This window comes from Hylobates moloch, unplaced genomic scaffold, assembly GCF_009828535.3.
Source record: "Hylobates moloch isolate HMO894 unplaced genomic scaffold, HMol_V3 SCAFFOLD_19, whole genome shotgun sequence".
NCBI classification, from domain to species: domain Eukaryota; kingdom Metazoa; phylum Chordata; class Mammalia; order Primates; family Hylobatidae; genus Hylobates; species Hylobates moloch.
Window position 1 is genome coordinate 38,242,782 of NW_026652294.1, and position 26,872 is coordinate 38,269,653.

Genomic DNA, 26,872 nt, shown 5'->3' on the forward strand with positions numbered 1-26,872 from the left:
CCTCCCTCCCAAAGAAAGGAGCCAGAGGCGTGGGGAGTTTGCCTCTATTGCTTTATTTGGTGTTTTATACAAGTGACTAAAATAAATAGAGTAACAAAGGCAGCTACATGGCCCCAATCTCCCAGCTTCCTCAGGCTGCTGTCTAGGATGCCTAACCCCGGGGTACCGCTGACCACCCCCAACCCTGCACAGGGCAGGGCTGTCGGTAACTGGAGGAGGAGGTCACATTCTGGGGTTAGAAGGGGCCCAACGGACGGGAATTCTTCACATAAAAGAGGAAACCCCTATTTAAAAAGTCCCAAAAATGTAAGAAACTCTATTTTAACCCCCAAAAAGGCTTATAAAAAAACAAAACTAAAAATAATCAAAGGTCCCTTGTCTACCCCTGAGGGAAGGGGGAGGAACCAGGCACTGCTGGTGAGAGTCACAGTGGCCACAATCTCCTGTATGGCAGCAGCTGGTAGGCTGAGCCCAGGCACTGTAAGAGCAAGCACATGATGGCCAGGACACCCAGTCACACACCAGGAGCGCCAGGCCCAGCCTAGCCCCACAGTGGGCTACATAACATCCACAAAGAACTCGCTGGGATTGCCCATGGCCATGTGGAAGCTTTGGCGGCTGGCTGTCAGTTCTGGGGGCACAGAGCCCAGGTCTCTGACTGGAGGGGCCCCCGGAGGCTGCACTGCTGGAGGGACTGGAGGTGGAGGTGGGGGCATCATGACCACCATCATGGGGTTGTAGGGGAGGGCCATGCCAGGGGGCGGTCCATAGGGATGGAGCCCTGGGTGGGCTCGGAGATTAGGGGCACCCCCAGTTGAGCCTCTGGATGGAGGAGGGCCCCCATCGCTAGTCCCACTTGGTTCCCCACCCCGCCGAAGGCTGCCCCCTCGGCTGGAGGGCTCGGACTCACTGCCACTACCAGACTTGGACTCGGGGGCCCGCTCTTCGGGCCTCCCCGTGCGCCCTGCCCCCCCGTCACTCCGTGTCGACCCACTGCTCCGGCTGCCTGTGGAGGGAGGGGAGGGGCAACTGAGTTCTCACCCAGGCTCCTCCCTGGCTCCCCTCTGATCCACCCTCAGACCCTGTACAGGTATGTGGGGATGACTTACCCTCACTGTGCTGGCTGCTGGCACTGCCCCCACCATAGGTGTAAGATGAAAGCTCATGGTAGGGTGGAGGCTGCGGGCTGTAGGGGTGTGGGGCAGGGTATTGGTAGGAGAAAGTGGGCAGCAGGGGCCAAGGGGTGGCCCCAGGCAGAGGAGCCAGGGTATCCTGGTCTGAAGCCCCACTGGAGCCATCGTTGTCATTGAGAGACAGGTTGACTAGGTCTGGAAAGCAGGGGAAGAGAGGAAAAACCATTGCTTCACAGGCCAGGGCCCCAAGACCCCGAATGGAGAGGAACTGGGAACAGTTCTCCCAGACCCACCCACGATGGGGCTCAAACAGGGGTTCACAAGGGTCTCTGACAGGAAACTACCATACACTTCTGCCATGAGGGCAGGGGCACAGCCAGGGCCACCACTAGCCCATGTCTTTGTGGGACTCAGGAAGAGGTGCACCTTCCCCCGGTGGACACAGTCCTGCACCTGGCACATGACTTGTCCAGCAGCACATGGGTGGATGTCAGCCCCTATCCTCGGCCAGTGCAGGGCTTAGTGCGGGACACACGCTGCTCGACCATCCATGGTGGCCTTGGCTGCGGTTTCTGGGCTAGGTCTAGGGTTGGAGAGGCAGAACAAGGCAGGCAAAGCCACACTCCCAGAGTTGGGGCACGGGGACTTACAGCTCTCACAGCCACCACTGAGGTCTCCGAAGACGTAATAGCACTGCTCAGAGAAGGTGATCTTGTTGACGGTGTGTCGGATCAGGCCCGCTTTGAGCAGCCCGCTGGCATATTTGCGGGCCTCCCGCCGCTCAGGAAAGCCCTCCACGTGATGGTAGAGCCAGTCAACCACATCCGAGCCTGGGAGCACCCACAGTGGAAAAAGCCCTCAGGTTCTCCTTCCAACTCCTGCTCTCGCCTCTGCCTGTGCCATTCCTGGCTTTGGTCGCCACCTCCTCCCCTTCTCCAGCGACCTGCCCAGGACCCAGCCATACCCAGAAAGGCATTAGGGATGGTGATCTTGAGCCACATGCGGTCCCGGACTTCCAGTCCAGACTCTGGAGCTGCCATGGCCTTGGTCACCGATGCCATGTCCGTATGGATGGAGAGACCCCGGCCCTCACAGCCTGGCAGAGGAGACAACGGGGAACCAGAGTCAGGGATCACTCCCACAAGGGCAATGGGTCAGACCACTGTGGGACAGCCTTCTGCTGGGAGGGTGGGATGAGGTGGGTTGGCGGCTCACCATCAGGCAAAGACGATCCAGATGTAATGGTGCTCATGGATGAGGAGCCTGGATAGGCTGGGAAGGTGCCAGTCAGAGCCGCGGAATGGGACACCCAGGCAGCAGGGTCAATTGGCTGGATGGGCTCATCTGGGACAAAGATGGCACCAAAATGACCCATTCTCAGTCCCCAAAAGCCAGCCCAGTCCCTCCCTGACTCAGCCTCCTGTTCCACCTCTGCCTAGACCCTCCTCCCACCCATTCCCCATGACCACATGCCCAGCACCAGCCTCCTGGCCAGCCCCCACCACCAACTTCAGGCCCCTCCCTGAGTGTCACTCACTTCGGGGGAGAGTGAAATAGGCCTGAGGAGAGGGATCCCAGCACTTGGCCACAGTCAGCACAATGGGGCTATGGGGAAGAGAAGTCCAGTCAAGGGCCCAGGGGAAGAGGAGGCCTCAGGAGGGCGGGGGTCTGAAGCAAGGATGGATTAAGAGACACAAAGAGGGGGAGAAGCAAGCACATCGCGGCTGGGCTAGAGAAGGTGAGGGTGGAAGGCACCACAATGTGGATGACTCATCAACATGGAAAACTCTTAAAAACATACTGCCAAGTGAGACAAGAGAGTACACGCTGTACAATTCCATTCACAGAAAGTCCAAAAACAGGTAAAACTAAACCGTGGTGTTCAAGGATACATGCAAGGGTGGTAACTATCCAGTGAGGCAAAGCTTTTCTTTGTTATGGTGATGGCCAAAGAAGTCAGGAGAGTGACTACCCCTGGGAGAGTGAGATATTTGGGAGCAGGAAGGAACATCTGAGGAGGAAGTTCTAGAGTATCAGCAATCTCCTATTTGATGATCTAGGTGGCAGTGACATAGATATTCACTCTAGTATTATTTGCTACGTCATGCATATGTTTCATGTACTTTGAACATTATGTCTTAGCACTTTTTTTTTTTTTTGAGACTGAGTCTTGCTCTGTCGCCCAGGCTGGAGTGCAGTGGCGTGATCTCATTTTACTGCAACCTCCACTCCCCGGGGTTCAAGTGATTCTCCTGTCTCAGCCACCTCACTAGCTGGGACTACAGACGTGCGCCACCATGCCCACTTAATTTTTCTATTTTTAGTAGAGACAGGGTTTCACCACGTTGGTCAGGCTGGTCTCGAACTCCTCACCTCAGGTGATCCACCCATTTCGGCCTCCCAAAGTGCTGGGTTTACAGGGACGAGCCACCACACCCCGCTGTCTTAGTACTTACTAAAATTCCAAAACAAAACATGAAAGAGAAAAAAAAGAGGACTGAGGACCTGCAACCCGCTCGGCAACTCACCCAGGCTTGTGCACAATGTCCCTCAGCACCCGCACGGCGTCATCATTGCTCATGTTCTCAAAGTTCATGTCATTCACCTGGAAGCGAGGGGAAGTGGGTCAGAGACACGCTGGGAGAGGCTGAGGGCCCCCATGCAGGGCAGCTCAGTGGCCCTACCCCAGCACACCTGCAAAAGCATGTCCCCTGGCTCAATGCGCCCGTCGGCCGCCACAGCCCCACCCTTCATGATGGAGCCAATGTAGATGCCTCCGTCTCCCCGCTCGTTGCTTTGGCCCACGATGGAGATACCCAGGAAGTTGTACTTCTCTGTGGAGAGAGGCCATGTGAGGAGAGGAGGCCCCCGCCACAGGACCCCCGGAACCCTAGAGAGAGAGGCCATGTGAGGAGAAGAGCCCCAGCCGCAGGACGCCCGAACCCTAGAGACCAGGCCCTCCCCACACCCTAGCCACAGGCTCTCCCCATACCCATGTTTAGCGTGACTGTGATGATATTGAGAGACATTGTGGAATCTGTGACGCTGCTGAAGGACGACGTCTGTGGTGGGAAAAGAAGGAGCTAGAGTGCCCTTCAATAACCCAGGGTCAACCCTCGGGTGCTGCCGGTGTCCTGGCACCGCCCGGACCAAAGCCCATGCCCCACCTTCTCCCAGCACCAGCCTTCCTGTAGGAACCCCTCACCCTCTCCAGGCGGGGTGGCCGCTGCTTCCTTCGCCGCCGGTGGCGCTTAAGGAGGCGGGAGGCACTGCTCTGCTCCGTGGAGCTGCTGAACCTGCCAGGAGGTTGGGAAGGAGAGCAAACGTAGGCCAAAGTGGTCATGGGGCCAAGAGAAAGAACGAGAGGACTGACTGGAGGAGGAGAGACGGGGCGGGGTGCGCTGGGGAGAGCTGTGTGGAGCCACACCTGCTCATGGTGTCCTCCTCATCTGAGTCCCCCAGGCTGGTACTCTCCAGCTCGCTGGTCATGAGGGTAGAGGAGCTCTCGTATCCGGCCAGGTGGCGCTCCAGCCTTGAGGGGCCACCAGTCCTGTGGCCCCCAGCTGCATATGGACAGGAAGCTCAGGAACCAAGCTTCCCCCTGCTCACCCCACCAAGGCTGGGGTCTGGCCCAGCCCTTCCCAGCCCCCAGGCCTGCCCCTCACCGCCATGCTCACTGCTGTCTCTCCTGCGAGGCCGCTCCCGCCTCAGTGACACTACTGACTCGGTTTCTGTCTCAGGCTCCAGATTCTCATGGCTGCTGGACACATTAGGGCTGGACAGGCAGAGACGGTTTCCAACCCACATCAGGAGAATAGGGCTCCGGATCCTAGGCGTCCCCTACCAAAAGGCCTGGGTTCCCTCCTCACCTCCCTCCCCTGCAGTCAAGAATCCGAAGGACTCACTGGAAGGATGGAGGCCTTGAGTCCCCAATGCCGCTGGTCCTCTCGGGTGGCAAAGGGGGTAAAGGTGGGGCTGGAGGCGCCAGTTCTGCCCGAGGCTCATGGGCTGGAGGGGCCATCTCGGGTTGGGGATTATCTGAGGACACCAGCTAGAAGGGTGCAAACGACAAACAGTGGCTCACCTGGGAGTCAGGATGTGACAGGTGGCAGTAAGTGAAAGAATGAGAAAGGGTCTCAGAGAGCTGGAGAAGAGCAAAAAAATCTAGCAAGTACTAGAGACTCCAGAAGGAGAAGGCTGAGGGCCTCTCGCCGGCTCTCCAAACAGACAGGAGGTAAAGAGCCAGGGCTGCTAACACCTGGCCTGGAGGAGGGCTACAGAAACAGAATGAGGCTTGGGGGAGCTTGGCAATGCTGAGGGGACCCGGCCCTCGGTGTCAGAACCTCTTACCCAGGATACCACCCTTCCGTTGAAGCAGGGGAGGCGGGCGTTGTCATCTGAAATTTCTTCCTTCACCACCCTGCCAAAAGACAAGGTAGAAGTCAGTGAGCTGGACCAACCATCCCCACCCCGACCCCCATCAAACTTTCTCCCAATCTTCACCTGGCTCCAGGATGTTGACTTTTCTCCTGCCCTGTTCAGTTCTTCTCTTACATTGAAAGAACTCAGTCTGACACCTAAGAAATCTCCAAACTCAATCCCCTTTCCTTATTTCTCCTCTCCCTAATGCACCCTCAGGAGCACAATGTTGCTCCAAAGACTTCCTCGAGTCTGATTCAAACCTCTCAGTCCAATTTCAAAGGCAATCCCCTACACTGATGCAGCTGCCTAAGACATCTATCTAACGAGACTGGCTGGTAGCCTCCTCTCAACCCCATCCCTGTTTCTTACAAACCTTCCAAAAAAGGTCGGGCACGGTGGCTCACGCCTGCAATCCTAGCACTTTGGGAGGCTGAGGCGGGTGGATCACCTGAGGTCAGGAGTTCAAGACCAGCCTGGCCAACATGGTGAAACCCCGTCTCTACTAAAATACAAAAATTAGCTGGGCATGATGGTAGGTGTCTATAATCCCAGCTACTCAGGAGGCTGAGATAGGAAAGTCGCTTGAACCCGGGAGACGGTGGTTGCAGTGAGCTGAGATCGCGCCACTGCACTCCAGCCTGGGTGGCTCAAAAAAAAAAAAAAAAAACCTTCCAAAAAAGGCTTCGGTCCTCATGAAAGTCTCTACTCTTATACTTTCCTTTAGTTTTCTCTAATTCATTTCTAGAAGACTGCTCTTTCTTGAGTAGAAACACCCATTAGAGGCCAGGCGTAGTGGCTCACACCTGTAATCCCAGCACCTTGAGAGGCCGAAGTGGGCGGATTACCTGAGGTCAGGAGTTCAAGACCAGCCTGGGCAACATGGTGAAACCCTGTCTCTACTAAAAATACAAAAATTAGCCAGGCATGGTGGTGCACACCTATAATCCCAGCTACTCCGGAGGCCGAAGTAGGAGAATCGCTTGAACCCAGTAGGCGGAGGTTGCAGTGAGCCAAGATTGTGCTACTGCACTCCAGCAGGAGTCACATCACAAAAAAAAAAAAAAAAAAAAAAAAAAACACCCATTAGATCAAACAAACAATGGAAGCTCCTCATTAGACTGAAAGCTCCCAAGGAGAGGGCAAGCTGGGGTTCCCATTCCCCTGTGCCTCATCGGGCACAAAATTCTGCATGAAGCACTCTGCTCAACCTGACAGAGCCCAAAGCCCAGCCTTGGAGTCATCTCTCCAATGGGTTCCCTGTGGTGGACTGGCCTTGCCCCTTCTTCTTCTTTTTTCCCAGGCTGGATCATGGCACAATCGGTCACTGCAACCCCTCGGTTCACCCATTCTCTGCCTCACCTCCGATACTGGACTCCGGCTAATTTTTTGTATTTTTAATAGAGACGGGGTTTCACCGTGGTCTCGATCTCCTGACCTCGTGATCCGCCCGCCTCGGCCTCCCAAAGTGCTGGGATTACAAGCGTGAGCCACCGCGCCCGGCCTCCTTCTTCTTGACCACAACATCAAACCATGAACACTTACTCTGGTCAACACCATGTCCTAGCCACACACCACACACTTGACACTTAGGCATTAACGAATACTGTCGACTAAATGAATAAACGTATAAAGCATCAGACTCTCTGCCCTAGCTGTTCCTCTCTATCTTTCCACAGACACCCTTGCCCCCAAATTAGGACACCTTGTCTAATTAACCCATTAGCCTAATATGGTCATGGGAGCCAGGATATATACCAACTTTTTTTTTTTTTGAGACAGAGTCTCGCTGTCGCCCAGACTGGAGTGCAGTGGCGCAATCTCGGCTCACTGCAGGCTCTGCCCGCCGGGGTTCGACGCCATTCTCCTGTCTCAGTCTCCCGAGTAGCTGGGACTACAGGCGCCCGCCACCTCGCCCGGCTAATTTTTTGTATTTTTAGTAGAGACGGGGTTTCACTGTGTTAGCCAGGATGGTCTCGATCTCCTGACCTCCTGATCCGCCTGCCTCGGCCTCCCAAAGTGCTGGGATTACAGGCGTGAGCCACCGCGCCCGGCCGATATATATCAACTTAATCCATTTGCTGTCAATGTGACAACACAGCCCAGTCACTACCAATCCGTCTCAGCATAATGTAGGATTCTTCCCAACATAACACAATCTCAGCATAGCTTGGTCCACTCTAAGACAAATTATTCTGTATCACCATAACCTACTTTATAGAGTAGTCAGCCTCAATACTAATGACAATTACCATTCACCAAGAATTTCCCGTGTGCCACACACCTGAACTAACCATTTCATTCTGTGATTTTCTCCATGTCACAGATGAGATCAAGACACAAAATTTAAATAAATTGTCCAAGATTACATTGCTGACAACTAGAAGAACCTTGACTTAAAGCCAAGATAACTCCCAAGATAGTATCAGCATCCCCATGTCAAACAATCTTTCTAGCTAGAGTCCAGTTTGTTCAGTTCTTCTAAAACCCATGCTATCCCAACTTAATCCAGCCTGCCTTCAAAAAAGCAGAGGTTGGGCCGGGCGCGGTGGCTCACGCCTATAATCCCAGCACTTTGGGAGGCCGAGGTGGGCGGATCACGAGGTCAGGAGATCGAGACCATCCTGGCTAACACGGTGAAACCCCGTCTGTACTAAAAAATACAAAAAATTAGCCGGGTGTGGTGGCGGGCACCTGTAGTCCCAGCTACTTGGGAGGCTGAGGCAGGAAAACGGCGTGAAGCCGGGAGGCAGAGCTTGCAGTGAGCCGAGAATGTGCCACTGCACTCCAGCCTGGGCGACAGAGCGAGACTCTGTCTCAAAAAAAAAAAAAGCAGTGGTTGAGGACCCAGAGGGCTCAGCCCCAAAGACCATAAACACAAAAGGGCTTTCTCTGCATTATTTACACGCCAATCTAGTCCAAGATAGCCCTGAATGTCCCAAATTACCCTAGGATAGCCCAATCTATTCTAGCACAGCCTACAATGCCCCCACACGCAGCTGTCTGCACCAGTCTAGACTAGAATACCCCAAACGGCTGCCTGTGCTAGCATAGGCCCCAACAGCCTTGTCTGCCCCTACACTGAGTGCTCCAATAAAACCATGTCTTGCCCCAAAAGAAACCAGGATTAATCAATACAACGCAGTAGAGTCCATAATGGCCCAAGTTTTTTTTGTGTTTTTTTTTTTTGAGACGGAGTCTCGCACTGTCGCCCAGGCTGGAGTGCAGTGGCGCGATCTCGGCTCACTGCAACCTCCGCCTCCCAGGTTCAACAGATTCTCCCTGCCTCAGCCTCCCAAGTCGCTGGGACTACAGGCGCGTGCCACCACGCCCGGCTAATTTTTTGTATTTTTAGTTAGTAGAGATGCGGCTTCACCGTGTTAGCCAGGATGGTCTCGATCTCCTGACCTCGTGATTCGCCCGCCTCAGCCTCCCAAAGTGCTGGGATTACAGGCGTTACAGGACTCCTGAGAACGTACTAAACAACCAGACAATGGATCAATTTACTCAGTACAGACTAGAATACTCCAAAATAAAGCAATATGCCCCCACCTATTCCAGTACAGCCTAATCTTGTCTAATCTGGTTTAGGATATCCCAGTCTGTCCGTGTGCCTCAATCTATCCAAGCATAACCTTGTCCATCCCGGGATAGTCAACCTACCTCAGCATAGTACAATCTGCTCCACCATAGGCCAGAAAAATCCCAGTGTGGCCCAAAGTAGATGTGTGCCCCTCCACGTCGCCCAATCCACTCTAGCAAAGCCCCCGTCAGTCCTATCTAGGCCTTGCGCTCACCCGAAATCCTGATCCATAGACTTGAAAAAGTACTTGGCGCCTGCGGGCCGCTGCAGGACGCTCTTGAAATCGCCGAGGGTGATGCGCTCGGCGGGGACAGGGATCTTCACCAGGTAGGGAGTCTCTTCCTCATCCAGATGGTAAATCACCTTCGTCTCCCCAACCCCACCACCCCCAGTGCTGCTGCCCGCCATGGTCTCGCCCGCGCGCTCCCGGGCTCCACCGCCCACCCAAGGGGCTAATGGCCCCTGCCGCGCCTGCGCACACCCGCAAACCGACGCGCGAGCGCGGACAGGACTGACCCAGTACGGGAGAGAAGCAAAGAGAAAAAAGCAGGGATCGGCGAGGGTGGCGGCGGGGGGCGGGCCGCAGGGTGCGACTGAAAGCCGCGGTCTCAGCTGCCGCCGCGAGCCACCGCCACCGACGCCGCGAGCGTCCTCCAGGTCCCCGCCCACCTCTCCTCATGTCACGTGACTTAAAGCCGCCCGCCGCGCGCTCCTCAGCCGCCCCCCGCCACGTGATCCCCTCCCAATCACGTGACCGCTTGACTCCTCCTATTGCCCCCGCCACATGATCGCTGCCTTCAGCAACGGTCTCCCAGCCCCCAAACGTGTACCCCAGCCGAGGTCCTCCGAGCACCCAGGCTAAGCTGGCCTGTGCCCTCAGGAAGCGGACAATCGGCTCCCACCCCGCTTTACCCCACCCACGATGGAGCACGAAGCAACTCCGACCCGCAGGAGTGTGTGTGCAGGGAGTGAAGGTGGGGACTGTGGGGGTTCCTAGACTCGAGTGGGGAGGGCCAAATACAGTGAAAGCTCTTAGGTGGCTTACTCAAGTGTCTTGGGGTGGGAAAGGCCCAGTGCTGTGCTATCTTCAGATTCGACTTTGAGAGGTGGGTTTCAGCCCCACCTCCAGCTAGTCTTCAGCCACCAAAGCCTCCCTCCCGAGCAGGACAGTGAGGGCTATAAACACAAAAGAGCCCACTCTGCTTTATTTACAACACGCAGGCTGTCTGTACAAACAGCGGCCAATATTATTAAAAACAAAAGAGGTGAGTGAGAATCGTCACCTTTCTGCTTTCCTTCCTCGCTTGGCCAGGCTCTAGTACTCCACCTTTGAGCTGCCATGCCCAATAGGGGAAGTCCAAAATTAAAAATACAACCGGTGTAGAAGAAAATAAATGGGGAGTGAAATAGAAGAAAAGATGAGGGAGGGGAGTGCTAATATTTACACTAGAGTTTTATAGACAACTGTCCCATTCCATCCCAATTCCAATCCTGACCCAGAAAGTGATGGTGGCAGGTCCAAGAGACAGAGATTATGTGTCAAGACACACAGCCTCCCATCCCCAACCGTAATGGGTTCAATTTCAAGTCCACAGAGTGGGGAGGAACGATAGGGTAGGAAAGTGAGATACTCATTTTTAAACAAGTCTCCCTTGGGAATTCCTGCCTTGAAGTGCAGACAGTATCCAAGCTCCAGGGGATAGGCTGAGGACCCTGAGGCTCAGTTCCCAAATCATGTTGTCATTTGGAAGTTCCAGGCTAAAGTTGGTGCCGTCAGGGCTCTCCAGATTTGGGAGGCCCCCCTAACCGCCGGGCCTCTGGCCTCAGTTCCTTGCATTTCTGGCAATAAAAGAAGTCAGGGACGTTGGTCTTCTTAATCTTAGCACAGGAGAGGTGGATCCACGTCCCACACAGGCTGCACTCAATCATGGGCCGCCCCGCAAAGGGCTTTCGACAGTAACATGTGATCAGATCCCATGAGTCATCACCTGGGGAAAAAAAGGTTGGTTTGGTATTCCACCTGAGCTGTTGTTGGATCCACAACACCCTCAAACCCCTCGCCCCAGCACAAACCTCTCACCTGATTCTACCATGATGTCCTCGTCCATGACCCGCATCTCGCCTTCACTGGAGCTGGCATCTCCATCTTGGCTTGTTTCAGTGCTGCCCACCTCCTTGCTTTCACTGTCAGCAGGAGGGACTCCTTCAGGGTGCACTGTGGCAGGGGGCCTAGGAGCCTCGGGGGGTGCTGGGAGCACAGGGGCTGGGGCTTCACCCCCTACCACTGTTGCCATCTCTTCCTCTTCTTCCTCTTCCTCCTCTTCCTCCTCCTCTTCAGAGTCTGTATCACTGGGGGGTGCCTGGGGAGGCCCAGGAGGTGGGAGTCTATCCCCCCGTTCTGCCTTTTTTAACTTCCGCTTCTTGCTCTTTTTGATTCGAGATCTCTTTTCCCCATCCCCAGGAGTTGGCCGAGGCCTCCGAAGCACCCCAAAGCCAGCCCCAGCTCCTGGCCCCAACTTTCGGTTCTTTCGGTCCTTCTTTCGAGGAGGATGGGAGAGGTCCCCCTGGGAAAGGGGCACAGGGGTAAGAGCTGCAGGGGGCCGAGAGGTATGTGTCAGGGATGTGGGGGACAAAGGAGATGCCACTTTAGGCCCATCCAGATCAAAGAGAGAGTCCTTGAGCTTCATCTTCTCAAGCAAGGTAGCACTGTCGGGGGCCTGCAGACGAGAGAAAGTGGACCTTGGGGGTCCTGGCTGGGTGGGACCTGCTTGAGCTGCCCTTCTCTTGGATGACTTTGCTTTCTTAACAAAAGTCTGGATGGTTCGAAGATCTGAGGGGGCCGAGTCCCAGCCATCACTGTCGGCTGCACTCTCTCCTCGCAATGGAGAGCTGGAGCCAGAGGCTGGCCAGTCACTTTCCTTAAAAGGGGGAAGAGACCAGGGTCAGGAGAACCCCAGTGTCATCTCAGCCCCTCCACAAACCCAGCTTGAAAAGGAGTGACTGGACTTACCCCAAAATGTCCTACCTCAACCACTAAATCCCACAGTGCTCCAAAAACTTCTCCCCACCCCAGTTCCCATCAGCATGTCCTCTTGACCATTCCGTGTTACCTCTACCCTCAAGTCTGATACCTCACCGCTGCCCCTGCCCAGGGCCTGTGGAACACTGTATCCCCCAGACCAGAGCCGTATGTCCTTAGCTCTTTTTCTGTATAGCCTCATTTGTTACCATTTTCATCTCCCTAAAATTTATCCATAAACACCTTCCATTCACAGCACCTCAAGACTATGCCAAAATCTCAACCAGTGACTCCAAATCCCCCTTCCTTTTCATTGCTGTTCAAGCCAGCTATCCCTGCCATCCACTCCCCGCATACCAGCTTTCCTACCACAGCCCTAAGAGTGTACAACTTCCCTGGTCTTACATATAATTTCTAGGGGCCTCCTATAAAGCAATACAGTTCTGTTTGAATAACAGCCACTCTATAGTCCCACGACACCAGCCTCAAGTCAGTAATTCTCTTGCCCCTACCTCTTTGCTAGGGGGAATGTAACCAGCATATGCCAAAACAAAACTGCAGAATTTGTTGAAATCCTCAATTGTTCTCCGCCGTTTCTCTGGTGGCTGAAAGGAAGGAGATATGGATCACATGGAAAGCCACACAGTTTAAGAAGGGCATTCCCAGAGACACAGTCCCTAAGTGAGGCGTCTAGAAAAGGGGGGCGGGGGGCGGGGGGCGTTGTCAGGCAGGGCTACTAGGCTGCAAAGGTAAGGCAAACCTCACCTGAGTCTCTGGCTTAAGGGTCGGAGGTGGATCTGGAAAAGCAATAAAAGCTGAGTCAAGATACTAGGAAACAGTCTGTGTAAAACTCCCCCTCTAAACCCCGTTGTTCGTAAGTGAACCCCCTGCTCTCCCAGGTCCCTCGGCCAGGCCAGCAGGCCCCCAGCTGTGTTGGATCCGCCCCGGCTCCCCCTTCCGCCCCGCGAGGGGCGGAGCCTGGGCGCGGCGCCCTCTGAGGCCTCGCTATAGCGCTCCCCTTCCCCCAACCGGAGGCAGGCGCCCCGCCCCCCAACTCACGGTCTCTCTCGACTCCAGTCTACTCGGATCCCTCAGCGCCCCACCCCACCGTACCGCTCCCGGGGCCGCGTCCGGGCCGCCGCCCGCCGCCCCCGTCCTTCACACGCGCCCGGAGCCCCGAGTTCCTACCCGGCCGCGCTCCACCGCCTCGGGCCCTCCGAGACCGCACACGCCGCCCGCCGGCCCCCAGGGTCCAGGATGACCACGCCGAAGCCCTCCCCGCCCTCCGGCCCCTTCTACTCGAGCACGCGGCCCGGCGCGCCCCTCACCCCCACCCCAAACGCACACAGGCACACACATCCAACGCTACTTCACGGCCGGGACAGACCCGGGAGCTCTAACCCGGACGCGGCCCCCCCCGCCCCCCCCCCCCCCCCCCCCCCGCCCCCCCCCCTTCCCCCCCCCCCCCCCCCCCCCCCCCCCGCTCCCCCCCCCCCCCCCCGGCCCTGTTCCGAGCCCTCTCCGGCCGCCGCCCCCCCTCCGCCCCCGTACTCACCACCCAGTCACTAGGCTATGGACTCCTCAACTCTGGCCCCTTCCCCCCAACCAGCCACTCTCTCTCTCTCTCTCCACAGCAGCCACCGCTGCTGCCGCCGATGCCCCCCTCACCCTCAGCAACTCCCAGGCTCTTAACCCTCGCGAACCAACCCTACCCCCCCGCAGGTCGCCGGTCTTAACCCCCCCCCCCCCCCCCCCACCACCCCCTACAACTACCCAGCTCGCCTCGCTTCCTGGCTCGCTCTCTCCACAACTACCCCCCGGTACAGGTCCGTCTGCCGTAGACAATACCCAGACCCCCTCTTCTCCCCACAACTACCTGCCCACCCCTCCGACAATCACCGGGCATTCTCCGGCGGCAACTACTCGGAGCTCCGGTACCACCGCCACAAACTACCCCACCTCGGCGAACTACCGGGCCCCTCACTCAGCCTCTTCTACGTCCTCCCTCCTGAGCAACTCTCCGGCCACTGGATTCCCCCAACCTTCCAGTTCCAGGGCCCCAATCTGCCAGTGGCCCTTTCGGGCCCTAACCCCCGAGGCTCCGGGTTTCAAGCTCCTATCCCCCGCACCCCCACACCGACTGATCTCCAACTACCCCAGCCCAGTCTCCCACTCCTCTTTCTCCAAGGTCTCTCAACTCGTCGCTCTCCCACCTCCAGGGCCAGCCTCCCGACCCCCTCTCCGAACTCCCCCGCTGGGCTCCGGGGCTCGACCTCCAAGTTTGCCAATTGATTCCTCGCCCGCTCCCCGCCGGCTCAGCGCTCCGCGCCGGTCGAGAGCTCACCTTCGGGACTGGGCTCCGCCATGGCTTCCAGCATCGCCCCCTCCCCTCCTCCCGGTCCGGCGCCCCCCTCCCCGGAGCCGGGGATCCCGGTGCCGCCTCTAGTGCTCGATGCTCCCACTGCTTCGCTCCACAGAAGTGTCCGCCTCAGCCCGGTTGAGACTCGAGTCCGCTAGCCGCTGCCGCCACCTCCCTCTACCACTGCCTCCCGCACTCCCGGACCGGGCCCCCTCCCCCCGCGCCGCCGGCCGCCTGCTCCCTCCTCCTCCTCCTCCTCTCTCCTCCCTCCCTCCTCTTCTCTCCCTCCTCCCCCCGCCGGCGCCGAGGCGCAGTGCACCAAGGGTTTTGTAGTCCGTCCGGGGACAGCGGAAAAGGGACCGCATGAACCTCCGGAACTTTGATTCCCAGAAAGCCACAGGCTGGTGCAGGCGCACCAAGCCGCCCCCCTCCCCCAGGGAGCGGCGGGGAGACCAGGAGCCGGAGGGAGAGCGGAAGTGCGCGCGCAGGCCCCTGGGAGATGTAGGCTGGGCGGGACCAAGAAAGAAGAGGAAGAAGGGATTAGAACTCTCGGCCACCATACTGCCTCGTTCTGCAGCTTCTTTCTCCCCCGGGGGACCGCCCCACTTCCGGCCTGCCGGAGAAATGATTGCTGGGAGATGAAGTATTCCTGGCGATAATGGCTCCCCCTCCCAGTTTTCTCCCTCCCTGATTCCACTCTGCCGGATCCCACACACCGGCAAAAGTCTAGCCAACTGACATGCAACTGAGAACAGCCGTTTTACTAGCTCACACACATGAAAATATCTTCCTTAATTAGAATGTTCTAGCAAATGTGGATGTTCACCTAAAGCAGGTACTTCGGAACTTTCTCCACAGGAACCCACAGTAAAAAAAAAAAAATTTTTTACATTAGCATTTTTAACATTTAGTTTCACATACGTGTCAAACTAAAGTTTCAAGAAATGATCCTCAGTATTCCATTCCATCACAACAAAAGCACCCTCTTTTTGCAGACAGGGAAAAGCCCATCATGAACAGAATAAACCAACATATACTTCTATCCCTCCAGCTTGTACCCAATACTCTTCTTTCCCCACCACTGAAACCCACTGACACCTTGGAAAGACTTAAAATCAGCGGGACGAGGGGAGCAACACAAGGCAAAATTCAGTTCAGCTTGGTGGTTTCCTCTTTATTGATGTGCCTCCTACCTTCCCCCACAATTTCAGTCCCTTCCAACTACCCCCAAAAAAGAAGGTAGTGAAAGGAAGGGATTGCTGGGGTTCTGAGCCCCTTGGGCAGTCAGAAAGGGAACAGAAACCAAAACAATCACTGGATGTGACAGAGACTGACAATCAAGAAGTCTAAAGCAGGATGGGAAAGGCGGGCAGAGAAAGGGGAAGAAAGGAGAAAGGAGAGTTACAAGATGCCAACTCCACCATTACCCCTTCTAAGAGAGGCTGGAGAGAAAGCCTCAAACATTAAGAAGTGCCGGTCCTAAATAAGGGAGGTGGTGTTTGAGCTTGGAGGAGGAGGTCAAGAAAGGGGGGCCACCTCTCTCTTTGTAGAATGAGACCCCCCTCCAGCTCAGGGGCAGCAGCTTCACAGACCGTAGACACTTTCGTCACTGTAGGCAATGTAGAGAAAGAAGTCTTCTTCATGGTGTTCCTGGGATGAAAGCAGAAAACTGTTCAGCAACTGGGCTCCAGTTACTTAAACCAACCACAACCCAGCCACGTTCTTCTAGAACCACAAACCATTGCCTGACTCCTTCACTGACTCCAAGGCCTACCACACGAGCAGTATAATCTCTGCAGTCCTGGGCAAAAAGGCCTCAAACTGTTTTCTGCTGCTTTGGAATGGGGAGGGGGACTGGGAAGAGTCCCAAACAGACAATTTCTCTAGCTCACTGTTCTCTTTCCTTCTCTCTACTCCTACTGTTCTGTCCAAACCCCCAACCCACAGCTATTATGAAACTTTAAGGCAAGCCAGGAAACTAGTCCAAAACTACTGATGTAACAACACTTTCTTCCTCTCACGCTCTTCCAAGATTCCTCTCCAAAGCCTCCACCACTTCCCAGTCACCATACCTGGTAGAGCTGACCCATTGTGGCACTGGTGGGTGGAATGACATTGTTGACAAAGAAAAACAAGGCATCCTCAGCTCTGAGATGAATTCGCTTCCGGATCAAGAAGTAGAACTGACCAACTGCAAAAGATACAAGGTGCAAGAAAGTCACAGAGGTCAAAAATGCCCTCAAAAGAACAGCTGCTAGGTGGAGCCTCCTCCCGCAGAGACTGCACTCCCACCCACAGGAAGCAAGCCTGAGTCTTGAGTCAGGTTCCCACCTGTGAGATCAGAAGGCACCAGGTATTTCTTTTTGTCCAGGTCTCCTATCCGAGCTTTGGGAGCCTTTTCTACTATCACCTGATAAAGAGATGAAAATTAGGAGACAGAAGGAATGCAGCCCCGAAGCTGCACCTGTCAAGAACTCAAAAAACAATATTCCTAGTACCTAAATCTACCCCAGACTCATCTCTTTGTCTTTGTACACGCGGTGCAGCACTGAGTCCCAGAGATCCTGACCTAACTGACTGGAGCTCATTTAAATATACAGGATCCATCCCCCAATAGGGCGTCACCATAAACAACTATCTTAATCAGACGGAGATGACTTGTCTGGGTCGACTAGTGATTCAATCTCGCAACCTTAGCTAGCTGGGGGGATGACCATTTGAAGCTCAGGCTGTCAAACTCTCTAAGGCCTCCACTCACACAAATGCTAAGGTTTCTCTCTCCTGTCCACATCCCTCTCAACCCCACATTCACCACTACCCCACTCCTTTCATTCTGGGTCCCAAGGACAGCAGTTTCAGGCTTGCTCCCAACCCCACCACAGCCAGCAGCCTGATCCCTGCGCTGCCTGTCCCAGATCCAAGGCCAGGCTGTGGCGTCAGCGTAAGCGTCCCGCGCCCTCGGCCCTGGCTACTGTCCTCACCGGCACCCGGTCCGGGTATTTCTTTCGGATCTTCTCGCCCTCAGAGCGGCGCTTCTCGAACGGATGCTCTTCTTTGTACACGAACTTCATCCTCCCGGGAACCGGGCTGTACCGGGCTGGGCTGAGGGAACCCGGGGGGGGCCGGGACGGGGGGCGGCGGCGACGGCGGCGACGCGCGGGCGGATTCAGCGGAGCGATCCACGAATTTGCGCCACTTCCCTATTCACCAACCCCGCCCCCGACTATTGGGGACTGCCCCCCCGCTAAGATACGCCACTACCTCAGCGGCGCTAACGCTGCTAGCGTAGCACCACCCACTGACCGGCCCCCTCACGCCATTAGCGTAATCGCTTTGGAATCAATTTGTGGGCTACGCAGGCGACGTAGCAAAGACGGTTGGCTTTTGCTCATCGAAAATAACTCTAAACCTGTTCCCCAACCTTTCCCTCAAGGAAGCTGGGGCTGAAGAGGAGTAAAAGATGGTAATCATCATACGAGACTTGGTTCTCCAAGTTCGTTTCGTTAACAACGTAGAGGAACAGCAGAGACAATTACAAGGTTAGCTATTCACGAACCGTGTTGCTACGCTGAAGGCGGCCGTTGACACCAAAACAAAGTAGTACCCAAGTGGGGGAGATGATCTCCAGAAATAAGAGGTCAAAAAGAAAACAGATGTTTGGAGAGATGTAGAGAACGCTTAAATGCCAAGAATGAGACCAACAGGGGCTGGAGAGGAGGCTGGAGAGGTAGGGACTACGCCAGCGCGGAGGAACACCGCAGGGCTTGAGTGTAATCATGTGATCTCAAAGAGGGCGAAGCGTCACGTGGCGGGTGAGCGAAGTAGGGCCGGCTTGGGAGGGCGCCGGGGAGGCGGGGCCGGCTGGGCCACAGCTGGGAGGGGGACCGACGCCCTCCCGCCCCCGACAGCGGAGGTCGGGGCGCCAGCCGCCTGGGGGCAGCGCCTGCTTAGCCTGTCCACGTCAGTGCCCCGGACGAAGCCCGAAGTTTCTCCAGCTGTACGCCCTTTGGTCGTCCAGGTTTCCCCTTTCGTGCTTCTATGGCCTGCTGCTCCGAAGGTATCCTTCCATTCCCCACCAGCGCGCCCATCCTGTCACTCGGCCCTTCCCGCCAAAGCATCTGGTGTCCACATTATTGTATCCCTATACTCAACACCACCTTTCCCCCTGCCCCTTGAGTCCAACAGCAGTCTCTTCCCGCTCTGCCTGGGGGACAGGGTGCATGTGAACAAAGTTCCCTCCCTTCACTTCCCAAAACCCCAGAGAAGGACCTAAGGACGCTTTGGTTTCAAAGTTATAATGCATGGTTTAAAAGAGAGGAAAGGAAAAAAGACACAAAGCTGGTTACAGGTCTGAGGAAGTCTAAGGAGAGAAAAATAGAGGGAGAGTAAAGGGGGGACAAATTTAGGGAAAATCCAGTGGCCCAAAATCCCAGTATCCCACCCACAGCCCAGCCCTTGGAGCAGGAGTGAAGAATTAGATCAGTTTTGTACAAGAGTTTTTTAAAAAAATCAAATCACAACAAAGCTGACTTGGCTTCTCTTTGAGCCTCCTGGATCACCGTATGTCTGTCACTCTGGCCAGTCCTGCCTCTTCACAAACACTGATTCGGCTCTCCTAGGCTTCCACCTGTGTCCCAGTCTGGGGTTTCCATGGAGTGTGAACACGAAGTTAAGAGTGAGGCTGCTTCAGAGCCCCCGGCCCATGTGTCCATCCAAACTCCAAGTGGAGTGTAGGGCTCCCAGGGCAGAGAGGGGTGGGAGAGGCAGACCCTGCCCAGGCAGTCCTCACATTGGACAGGGCATCAGACGGCATCCCAAGGGCTCGCCCTCCCTTTCCCCCCCACCCCAACTCAGGTGGAGGGGGAGCAGCTGTCACCAGAGCCGATGTTGGTGAAGGTTTCGGCTCAGCACGGAACGAACATCAGCGGTGAACCTGGGGTGACAATAACTTGCATTGGTAGAGTACCTTATAGTTGATACCCTCACAACACTCATGTAAGGCAGCATCACTGGAGATGTGGGACCTAAATTATCACCATATTCATGATTAGATAGGTTCAATTTGCCCACGGCCTACTAGCTAAAGTGATGAGCTTTGAAGTAAGAAGACCTGGGTCCAAATGTTAAATTCTTAAGGGAACAGAGTTAAAACAGGACAAACGTTTTTTATTCCCTCTGAGGATCCCCACCTCCTTTCTTGAGATATCCAAGTGTCCAGAGCCCACTTCCCTTACCTGAGGGCATCCAGCATTGGGAGCAGGTTGAGAAGGGCTGTGTCGCTGGGGTCACTGAACCAGGATTTGATGGGGATGGCATTGTCTAGGGTGGGTGAAAATGCAGATGAGAAGAAACAGAATTCAAGAGAGACTGGGTGTTTTTCTCTTCTTGGAGGGAAGGAGGAATTATTATTAAAAATATATGCCTCCCACTACCGGAAGTCAACAACCTAAGTAAAACTTTCCTGATTTATGCTCCGAAACTAAGTTTTAATCACCAGATCTCATACCTATTGATGCCTCTAGTCAAGCTTACTGCCATTGTGCCTCACTTGAAACACACTTGGCCAGGCGCAGTGGCTCATGCCCGTTATCCCAACAGTTTAAGAGGCCGAGGTGGGAGGATCACTTGAGCTCAGGAGTCTGAGTCCAGCCTGGGCAACATAACGAGATCCCTTCTCTACTAAAAATCAAAAAATTGGCCAAGGGCAGTGGCTCACGCCTGTAATCCCAGCACTTTGGGAGGCCGAGGCAGGCGAATCACGAGGTCAGGAATTCAAGAACAGCCTAGCCAACGTGGTAAAACTCCATCGCTGCTAAAAATATAAAAATTAGCTGTGCATCGTGGCAGGCGCCTGTAATCCCAGCTACTTGGGAGGCTACGAAACCTTGAGGTGCTAACCGAGATCATCCACTGCATTCACCCGGAATCGAGACTCTGTCTCAAAAAAAAAAAAAAAATTTCACTGAACTATCTGGGAGGCTGAAAAAAACGATCACTGATGGGGATCAAGGCCGCATGACTATGAATGACACACACCTGGAAAGATGAACCCACAAAAAAAAAAAAAAAATTTTATTTTATTTTATGTCTCGCTCTGTCACCCAGGCTGGACTGCAATGGTGCAATCTCGGCTCACTGCAACCTCCGCCTCCTGGGTTCAAGCAATTCTCCTGCCTCAGCCTCCCAAGTTGCTGGGATTACAGGCGTGCGCCACCGTGCCTGGCTAGTTTTTTCTATTTTTAGTAGAGATGGGGTTTCACCATGTTTGTTAGGCTGGTCTTGAACTTCTGACCTCGTGATCCACCTGCCTCAGCCTCTCGAAGTGCTGGGATTACAAGCATGAGCCACCGTGCCCGGCCAGAAATAAATTTTAAAAAAGAAAAAAATAATATAAGAAATCTGACCTATGAAATGGACATATATGGTATCTCATTTGAAACAGAAAAATAACTTGCACTTCAACTTATAGCAAACTAGGGATAATCTAGGGAATCCCAGCTCTCAAGGACCAAAGCCCAGGTCTCCTGCAAAAATACCTTCTCAGAACCATGTTCTGGTCCTGCCAGACTCGCCACCCTCCCCCGTACCTGGATGGCTCCTGTAAGCCCCTGGGGAGTTATCCAGGATCACAATGCTGGAGAGGTCACTGTGGACCACAGAGAGGTCCTTGATGTAGCTGCCCAACTCCAAAGTGCAGTGCTGGAAGGCAGGGGATCATGTAGCAGGCCTCTCTCCAGGACACTCTCCTCAAACCCAGATCCCTCCCTGGTGGCCTCCCTCCCAAGCCACACTCTTAGACTGGGATTCTAGCTTACCTGTCTGTAATATCTCCTCTTAAGAATGCTTCTGCTATTGTCCAGTTTATCTGCCACAGCAGAGCCATAGATCTCCATGCTTGCTGTAAACACCACCAGCTCGTACCACTGGCTCACCTGAAATAGATTGGGGGAGAGGGCGATGCCATACAAGGCGATGATTCCTTTAGACATACAGTTATTTTTCAGAAAGGCAACGGCACAGTCCTTCAGGCCTTCCATCAACATGAAATGTCTCTGAGGACACAAAATTCTGAACCCCCAGCCCAAACCTCCAAACTCAGTGTTAGGCATCCTACACTCTTTAAGATTCAGAAATGCAAGAACAAAAGAGAAAGATGCCAGCGGAAAAGAATTACATCAGCACAACCAATGAACCCTAAGTACTGAAAGCCACTCCCCTACTATTCCACAGCCTTCCCTCTAGAAAACTGCTCTTACCCATTTATCCTCACCCCTTCCTCCAAATCCTCCGAATTCCCAGAGCCCTAAAACCATTCCTTCATTACAGAGCTCCCTTTAGCTCTCCAAAACTCACCACTTCCAGGAAGAAATCCACATGGGGCCTCTTATGTACAAAAAACCGGACAGGATGTTTGTCTATTACCACCTACAGAGGAACAAGATGGGCTGGGGGAAGTCATGACCACCACAACCCAGGCCTAGAAAACGCCCCACCCATCTGCTTCCCTCCTCCAGGCTGACACTGGTGCCAGCAGATGAAGACAGATGCTCTGGCACTGGGAAAGGGAGTCCAGGTTTGGGCAGAGGAACAGATGAAACCATTTCATCACTCCCCACCACGACACACCTTGAGGATGAAGTCAGGAGGTGTACCAGGCCGGACTGTGGGCCTCAGGACCCCATCATGGTGGGAGTGAATAAGTGTCTCATCCAGATCCAGCACCAGGATCTTCCTCTTCACCTGGGCTGAACCACAGTGGGGAGGAATAATATTGACCGACCTCTGGCCCAGAGCTGGCCCCTACTTCACCCTAAAGGAGGTTTCCCACCACATACTTACCTAGCCGATTCCGGGACACAGGAGATAAGGGGAGGATATCATATCGAACAGTTTGGTACTGAATTACCTACAAATAGCACAAAAGAGGATTGAAACCCTTGATAAGGAAGCCTTCCCCAGTAACAGTAACAGGGAGCACATAATGAACATTTACCACAGGTACTGTGTATTGTAATTTAGGATTATTTCTTCTTTTTTTTTTTTTTTGAGACGGAGTCTCGCTCTGTTACCCAGGCTGGAGTGCAGTGGCGTGATCTCGGCTCACTGCAACCTCCGCCTCCCGAGTTCAAGCAATTCTCCTGCCTCAGCCTCCCTAGTAGCTGGGACTACAGGCGCGCGCCACCATGCTTGGCTCATTTTTGTATTTCTAGTAGAGACAGGGTTTAACCATATTGGCCTGGCTGGTCTCAAACTTCTGACCTTGTAATCCTCCTGCCTTGGCCTCCCAAAGTGCTGGGATTCCAGGAACGAGCCACCATGCTGGCCTTTTTCATTTAATCCTCAAAACAACCCTAATATTACTGTTATCCCTGTTTTAAAGAAACTGAGGCCACACAGCTAGGAATTAAGTTGTTTCTCTCCCTAATTAAAATGGAAACTCCATGAGAATATGATTTTGTCTAGATCATAGCTGTATTCCCAGTGCCTAGAACACAGTAGCAAAGGTGGTCAGTTAATATTAGTAGAATCTGCCGGGCACGGTGGCTCACGCCTGTAATCCCAGCAGTTTGGGAGGCCGAGGCAAGCAGATCACAAGGTCAAGAGATGGAGACCATCCTGGCCAACATGGTGAAACCCTGTCTCTACTAAAAATACAAAAATTAGCTGGGCGTGGTGGTGCATGCCCGTAGCCCCAGCTACTCGAGAGGCTGAGGCAGGAGAGTGGCTTGAACCCAGGAGGCAGAGGTTGCAGCGAGCCGAGATCGCGCCACTGTACTCCAGCCTGGTGAAAGAGCAAGACTCCATCTCAAAAAAAAAAAAAAAAAGTAGAATCAGTGAAGTGATAGAGCCAGGATTATACCAATGCAGTTCAACCCAAGAACGTGCCCTCTTTTTTTTTTCTTTCTTTTTGACAAGGGAGTCTCACTCCATTGCCCAGGCTGGAGTGCAGTGGCGCGATCTCGGCTCACTGCAACCTCCACCTCCCAGGTTCAAACAATTCTCCTGCCTCAGCCTCCTAAGCAGCTGGGACTACAGGCGCGTGCCACCGTGCCCAACTAATTTTTGTATTTTTAGTAGAGATGGGGTTTCACCATACTGACCAGGCTGGTCTCAAGCTCCTGACCTCATGATCCACCCGCCTCAGCCTCCCAAAGTGCTGGGATTACAGGCATGAGCCACCGCGCCCAGCCGAACCTGCCCTCTTAACTGTGATATTATCCTGCTACACTGAACAAAGAAACGACCCCCACAACGCAACCTTCACCCCAAGAATTATTTGTAGCAACTACCGTCATCTCACATTGGGAACTAAGAGCCTCAGATTCCCTAGTGCACATGGAGTAGGAGTCGGGAGGAGATCCCTGGGTCCTTAATGGGAATATAGAATGAGGGAATCCAGAGGTTGTCAGGTCAGCTAAGTTCCTCTGGCTAGGAGCCACCAGGCCTATTTTAACCAGCCACCTGTCCACTTCTGTCTCTTCTAGCCAAGTCACAAGTTCAGAGAACCTCAGCCCTCTGAACAGTCTCCTTATCCTGGTACCCAGGGTGAGGCAAAGAACACTGGAAAGCCCCTGCCAGGCTGACTGGCAGGGTTTGGAGGAGGCCAGAGTGAAGTAAGTGAGAGGTGAATAAGGGACAAGGACGTCACCACCTCATCCTTCCAGCTCTGCTTCTCCAAGCCTTCTCTAGGGGCTCCTGTTTCCTAATATGCACATTTCCCCATGCAAAGCCTGGCAATTCCCTCCTCCACACTTTTCTTCAAGGGCACAAACCCTCTTCAGTGCATACCTAGGCCCCAAGCCACACCAGAACCAGGTTCTCCCTTGTAAACCCACAGGGCTCTCTCCCCCTAGTCAAAATCTGCCCTTCTTTTCTCCCTGGGCCATGATGAGGTCCGAAACAGCTCCGGTGTCCAGCCTTGCTATCTTGGGTTGCAAATGCTGGGCATGTAGGGAATGCTCCAAGCATCTGCCAGAAGGGGGGTGGGGAAAGAAACCAGATTGGAAGGGAAGGGAGGACAAAAGGCTATGGGATCAATGCTGCCCAAAGGAGAGCAATTTTGGAAGTAACCTGTGGATGAGCTGAAGCGCCACTCCCCTATGCCCAGAAAACTGATGTGTTAGAGCGAGAACGTCAGAGAAGACAGCAGTCAACCCATAAAGAAAACCCCAGGAGGCCAGGTGCAGTGGCTCAATCCCAGTACTTTTGGGAGGCCGAGGCGGGCAGATCACTTGAGGTCAGGAGTTTGAGACCATCCTGGCCAACATAGTGAAAACCCGTCTACTAAAATTACAAAAATTAGCCAAGTGTGGTGGCGGGTGCCTGTAATCCCAGCTATTCGAGAGGCTGAAGCAGGAGAATCGCTTGAACCCAGGAGGTGGAGGTTGCAGTGAGCCGAGATGGCGCCACTGCACTCCAGCCTGGGCGACAAAGCGAGACTGTCTCAGAAAAGAAAAGAAAACCCCAGGAGATAGCCCCACACATATCCCAGAATCTCTGGCCCTAAATTTTTCTTGGCTCCTAGCTCTTGTCTCGAGGGAATAGCGCTGCTGCCTACAGCCACAACCATCCTGTACTGTTCGCACCCTAAATCAAGAAGTGGAAGCAGACTGGTAAAGGACAGAATGAACCCAAGGCCAGACCCATTCTCCCAAATCAGTTAAGTCAACCACCACTACCACGGAGGGCTTTCTGGAAATTCCCTGGACCCCAGGTCGCCCCAACCTGGGTTTATTCTTTCAAATTGTACTGAGGTATGGTAAGGGGTACAGACCAGAGTACAGACCCAGAACCTCTGTCTCCGCTTACTAAATTCTCCCCAGACTCCTTCCGAGGATTCTCCCTGGTGGTGGTGAGACCACAAGAGCACATTGATTTAAAGTGCTGTTAGCTGAAGGACCTCTGACCTTGGAGAAAAGCTAAGGGGGAGGGGACCCAGAGATGCTTGGGTCCATCCAGACAGTGTCCCTCAGAATGCTAGGCTCTCCTGGAGAAGCAAACGTCCTCATTTTCAAGCCCTACAACTGCCCAGCGCTGTCCTCTGACAGGGACACCCCAGCTTCAGTGGTGGGCACAGCACCCACCTTGAACTCCCTCCCACAATTAAAGAGGCCCGTCATAAAAGCATCTACTTTAGTCTTCAATAAATCCAGATACTACACTCACACTATGAAATAAATTTTCACAGCCTTTTTGGAGTTCTCTTAATGGAAACCGCAGGAGTTTCTCCTTCACACCCAGGGTTTTCCCAAGTTCCAGTCCTTGTTTGTAACATATGCCCTCCCACCCACCTCCACCCTTGACACACAAGTCTGTCTCTCCCTTGTTATGGGACCAAACACACACCGAGGTTCCAAATAGGGTCTTTCACAAGCCCACATCCACAGATCTGGCTGTCATCAAACAGGTGTTCCCCGCCTCTGGGTTTCTTTAGCAACAACTCCAGCTTTCTTAAAGAGCGCCCCACCCACCACCTTAGCCCCCAAGAGTTGCCAAATCCTGTCCCATCTAGCCCCATCAAAACCCCCAAGGGCTAGGTTCTATTACAAGGGTCTCCCACCTCGCCCCGCTTAGGGTGCCCAATTCTCTGGCGAGAAAAGCCCCAGCCAGGATTCCCTTCCTAGGCCCAGAGGCCCGACACTCCGAAAACCCCTGAGTACCACGGACAGACGTCCCCAACACCGCCAGCGCCCACCCTGGCTCACCGTGCGGATCTGCCTCCGCAAAAGGTAAATGAAGAAGCTCCAGAGCTTGGCGGCGAAAGCCACGAACGTGCGCAGCCCCAGCAGACACTGCGTCCGCATCATCCCGATGACCCCGGCACCGCCGGCCCCGGGGCCCCCGCGGCCCAGCTCCGCCAGCCCCCCGGGGGCAGCCCCCCGCCGCCGGGAGGGGGAACGGGGGCCCCGAGTGGCAGGAGAGGCTGCGGAGAGGGGCACGGAGCGGACGGCTCAGAAAGCCACCCCTGGCGAGGGGAAAGCCCAGCGGAACGGGGAGCTGGGGGACAGGCGTGGGCAGCCCGCGGGGGCCCACATGGGCTGGGAGTGGCACCGACGGCTTCGAGGAGGTTGCGGGCCGAGACAGGTCGGGCTAGAATGGGGTCCTCAGAGACCAGGAGGGAAGGGGAAGGGTAATTGGGGGAGGGGGCAGTGGGGGAGGGGGCTAGGGAAAAGGGAGGAAGGGAAAAGGGAGGGGGAGGGGAAGGGGGGAAAGCGGAGAATGGCCCGCTGCGCAGGCGCGCTAGGGGGCTGCCCGCAGGAAAGGGGAGGGCGGGGGCAGCGGCGCGCAAAGGGCCGCGGCAGCAGAGAACGGGCCTGCAGAGCGAAGGAGCAGGGAAGGAGGGGGAGGGGGAGCCGGAG

General features: G+C 54.7%; 4 protein-coding genes and 1 long non-coding RNA gene across 11 annotated transcripts; 1 reads left to right on the forward strand and 4 right to left on the reverse strand.

Moving 5' to 3' along the window:
* Positions 1–34: 34 nt before the first annotated feature.
* DVL2 (dishevelled segment polarity protein 2) lies at positions 35–9,798 on the reverse strand. 2 transcript variants are annotated; one of them, XM_032139725.2, is made up of 15 exons: positions 9,350–9,798; positions 5,484–5,553; positions 5,039–5,184; positions 4,799–4,908; positions 4,561–4,696; positions 4,339–4,429; positions 4,126–4,195; positions 3,828–3,967; positions 3,662–3,738; positions 2,671–2,738; positions 2,349–2,477; positions 2,098–2,229; positions 1,784–1,963; positions 1,110–1,328; positions 35–1,006 (listed from the first exon to the last, which is right to left on the reverse strand). In XM_032139725.2, the coding sequence occupies exons 1-15, from the start codon at positions 9,541–9,543 to the stop codon at positions 558–560; spliced, it is 2,211 nt and encodes a 736-aa protein (XP_031995616.1). In that variant the 5' UTR covers positions 9,544–9,798; the 3' UTR covers positions 35–557. The 2 variants fall into 2 exon arrangements, with proteins under 2 accessions (XP_031995616.1, XP_031995617.1); XM_032139726.2 differs by having other exon boundaries at positions 415–1,006; positions 4,811–4,908; positions 9,350–9,781.
* A 520-nt stretch (positions 9,799–10,318) lies between these two features.
* Positions 10,319–14,914, reverse strand: PHF23 (PHD finger protein 23). 5 transcript variants are annotated; one of them, XM_032139732.2, is made up of 5 exons: positions 14,833–14,914; positions 12,920–12,951; positions 12,667–12,759; positions 11,216–12,053; positions 10,319–11,123 (listed from the first exon to the last, which is right to left on the reverse strand). In XM_032139732.2, the coding sequence occupies exons 1-5, from the start codon at positions 14,876–14,878 to the stop codon at positions 10,909–10,911; spliced, it is 1,224 nt and encodes a 407-aa protein (XP_031995623.1). In that variant the 5' UTR covers positions 14,879–14,914; the 3' UTR covers positions 10,319–10,908. The 5 variants fall into 5 exon arrangements, with proteins under 5 accessions (XP_031995623.1, XP_058287840.1, XP_031995625.1 ...); XM_058431857.1 differs by having other exon boundaries at positions 11,216–11,852; positions 14,833–14,893; XM_032139734.2 differs by lacking the exon at positions 14,833–14,914 and adding an exon at positions 14,499–14,719 and having other exon boundaries at positions 11,216–11,852.
* A 752-nt stretch (positions 14,915–15,666) lies between these two features.
* Positions 15,667–17,705, reverse strand: GABARAP (GABA type A receptor-associated protein). Its single transcript, XM_032139742.2, has 4 exons — positions 17,495–17,705; positions 16,845–16,923; positions 16,586–16,704; positions 15,667–16,163 (listed from the first exon to the last, which is right to left on the reverse strand). The coding sequence occupies exons 1-4, from the start codon at positions 17,582–17,584 to the stop codon at positions 16,098–16,100; spliced, it is 354 nt and encodes a 117-aa protein (XP_031995633.1). The 5' UTR covers positions 17,585–17,705; the 3' UTR covers positions 15,667–16,097.
* A 403-nt stretch (positions 17,706–18,108) lies between these two features.
* Positions 18,109–26,242, forward strand: LOC131381979 (uncharacterized). The gene is made up of 3 exons (XR_009211098.1): positions 18,109–18,570; positions 25,039–25,172; positions 26,138–26,242. It is a non-coding gene; the product is annotated as an uncharacterized LOC131381979 (long non-coding RNA).
* CTDNEP1 (CTD nuclear envelope phosphatase 1) lies at positions 18,793–26,854 on the reverse strand. Of its 2 annotated transcripts, XM_058431496.1 has the most exons (9): positions 26,219–26,854; positions 22,353–22,419; positions 22,140–22,258; positions 21,867–21,938; positions 21,329–21,445; positions 21,101–21,212; positions 19,748–19,832; positions 19,390–19,446; positions 18,793–19,152 (listed from the first exon to the last, which is right to left on the reverse strand). In XM_058431496.1, coding segments are annotated over exons 1-9 (732 nt in total). In that variant the 5' UTR covers positions 26,321–26,854; the 3' UTR covers positions 18,793–19,151. The 2 variants fall into 2 exon arrangements, with proteins under 2 accessions (XP_058287479.1, XP_031995629.1); XM_032139738.2 differs by having other exon boundaries at positions 18,793–19,446.
* Positions 26,855–26,872: the final 18 nt, after the last annotated feature.

Excerpts from the sequence above, each read along its gene's own strand:
- DVL2 (XM_032139725.2), bottom strand. The coding sequence starts at position 9,543 with ATGGCGGGCAGCAGCACTGGGGGTGGTGGGGTTGGGGAGACGAAGGTG. Across the intron at positions 5,554-9,349 it reads TCTATGGATCAGGATTTCGG|GGTGGTGAAGGAAGAAATTT; the intron begins GTGAGCGCAAGG and ends GTCTTTTGGCAG. Across the intron at positions 2,478-2,670 it reads CTATTTCACTCTCCCCCGAA|ATGAGCCCATCCAGCCAATT; the intron begins GTGAGTGACACT and ends TCTTTGTCCCAG.
- PHF23 (XM_032139732.2), bottom strand. The coding sequence starts at position 14,878 with ATGCGGTCCCTTTTCCGCTGTCCCCGGACGGACTACAAAACCCTTG. Across the intron at positions 12,054-12,666 it reads ACATTCCCCCTAGCAAAGAG|GAAAGTGACTGGCCAGCCTC; the intron begins GTAGGGGCAAGA and ends CCCCCTTTTAAG. Across the intron at positions 11,124-11,215 it reads GGACATCATGGTAGAATCAG|GTGATGACTCATGGGATCTG; the intron begins GTGAGAGGTTTG and ends TTTTTTCCCCAG.
- GABARAP (XM_032139742.2), bottom strand. The coding sequence starts at position 17,584 with ATGAAGTTCGTGTACAAAGAAGAGCATCCGTTCGAGAAGCGCCGCTCT. Across the intron at positions 16,924-17,494 it reads AATACCCGGACCGGGTGCCG|GTGATAGTAGAAAAGGCTCC; the intron begins GTGAGGACAGTA and ends TCTCTTTATCAG. Across the intron at positions 16,705-16,844 it reads GGTGCCTTCTGATCTCACAG|TTGGTCAGTTCTACTTCTTG; the intron begins GTGGGAACCTGA and ends TATCTTTTGCAG.
- CTDNEP1 (XM_032139738.2), bottom strand. The coding sequence starts at position 26,320 with ATGATGCGGACGCAGTGTCTGCTGGGGCTGCGCACGTTCGTGGCTTTC. Across the intron at positions 21,939-22,139 it reads CTCCTGACTTCATCCTCAAG|GTGGTAATAGACAAACATCC; the intron begins GTGTGTCGTGGT and ends GTTCCTCTGTAG. Across the intron at positions 21,213-21,328 it reads AGAGGAGATATTACAGACAG|CACTGCACTTTGGAGTTGGG; the intron begins GTAAGCTAGAAT and ends CCTGCCTTCCAG.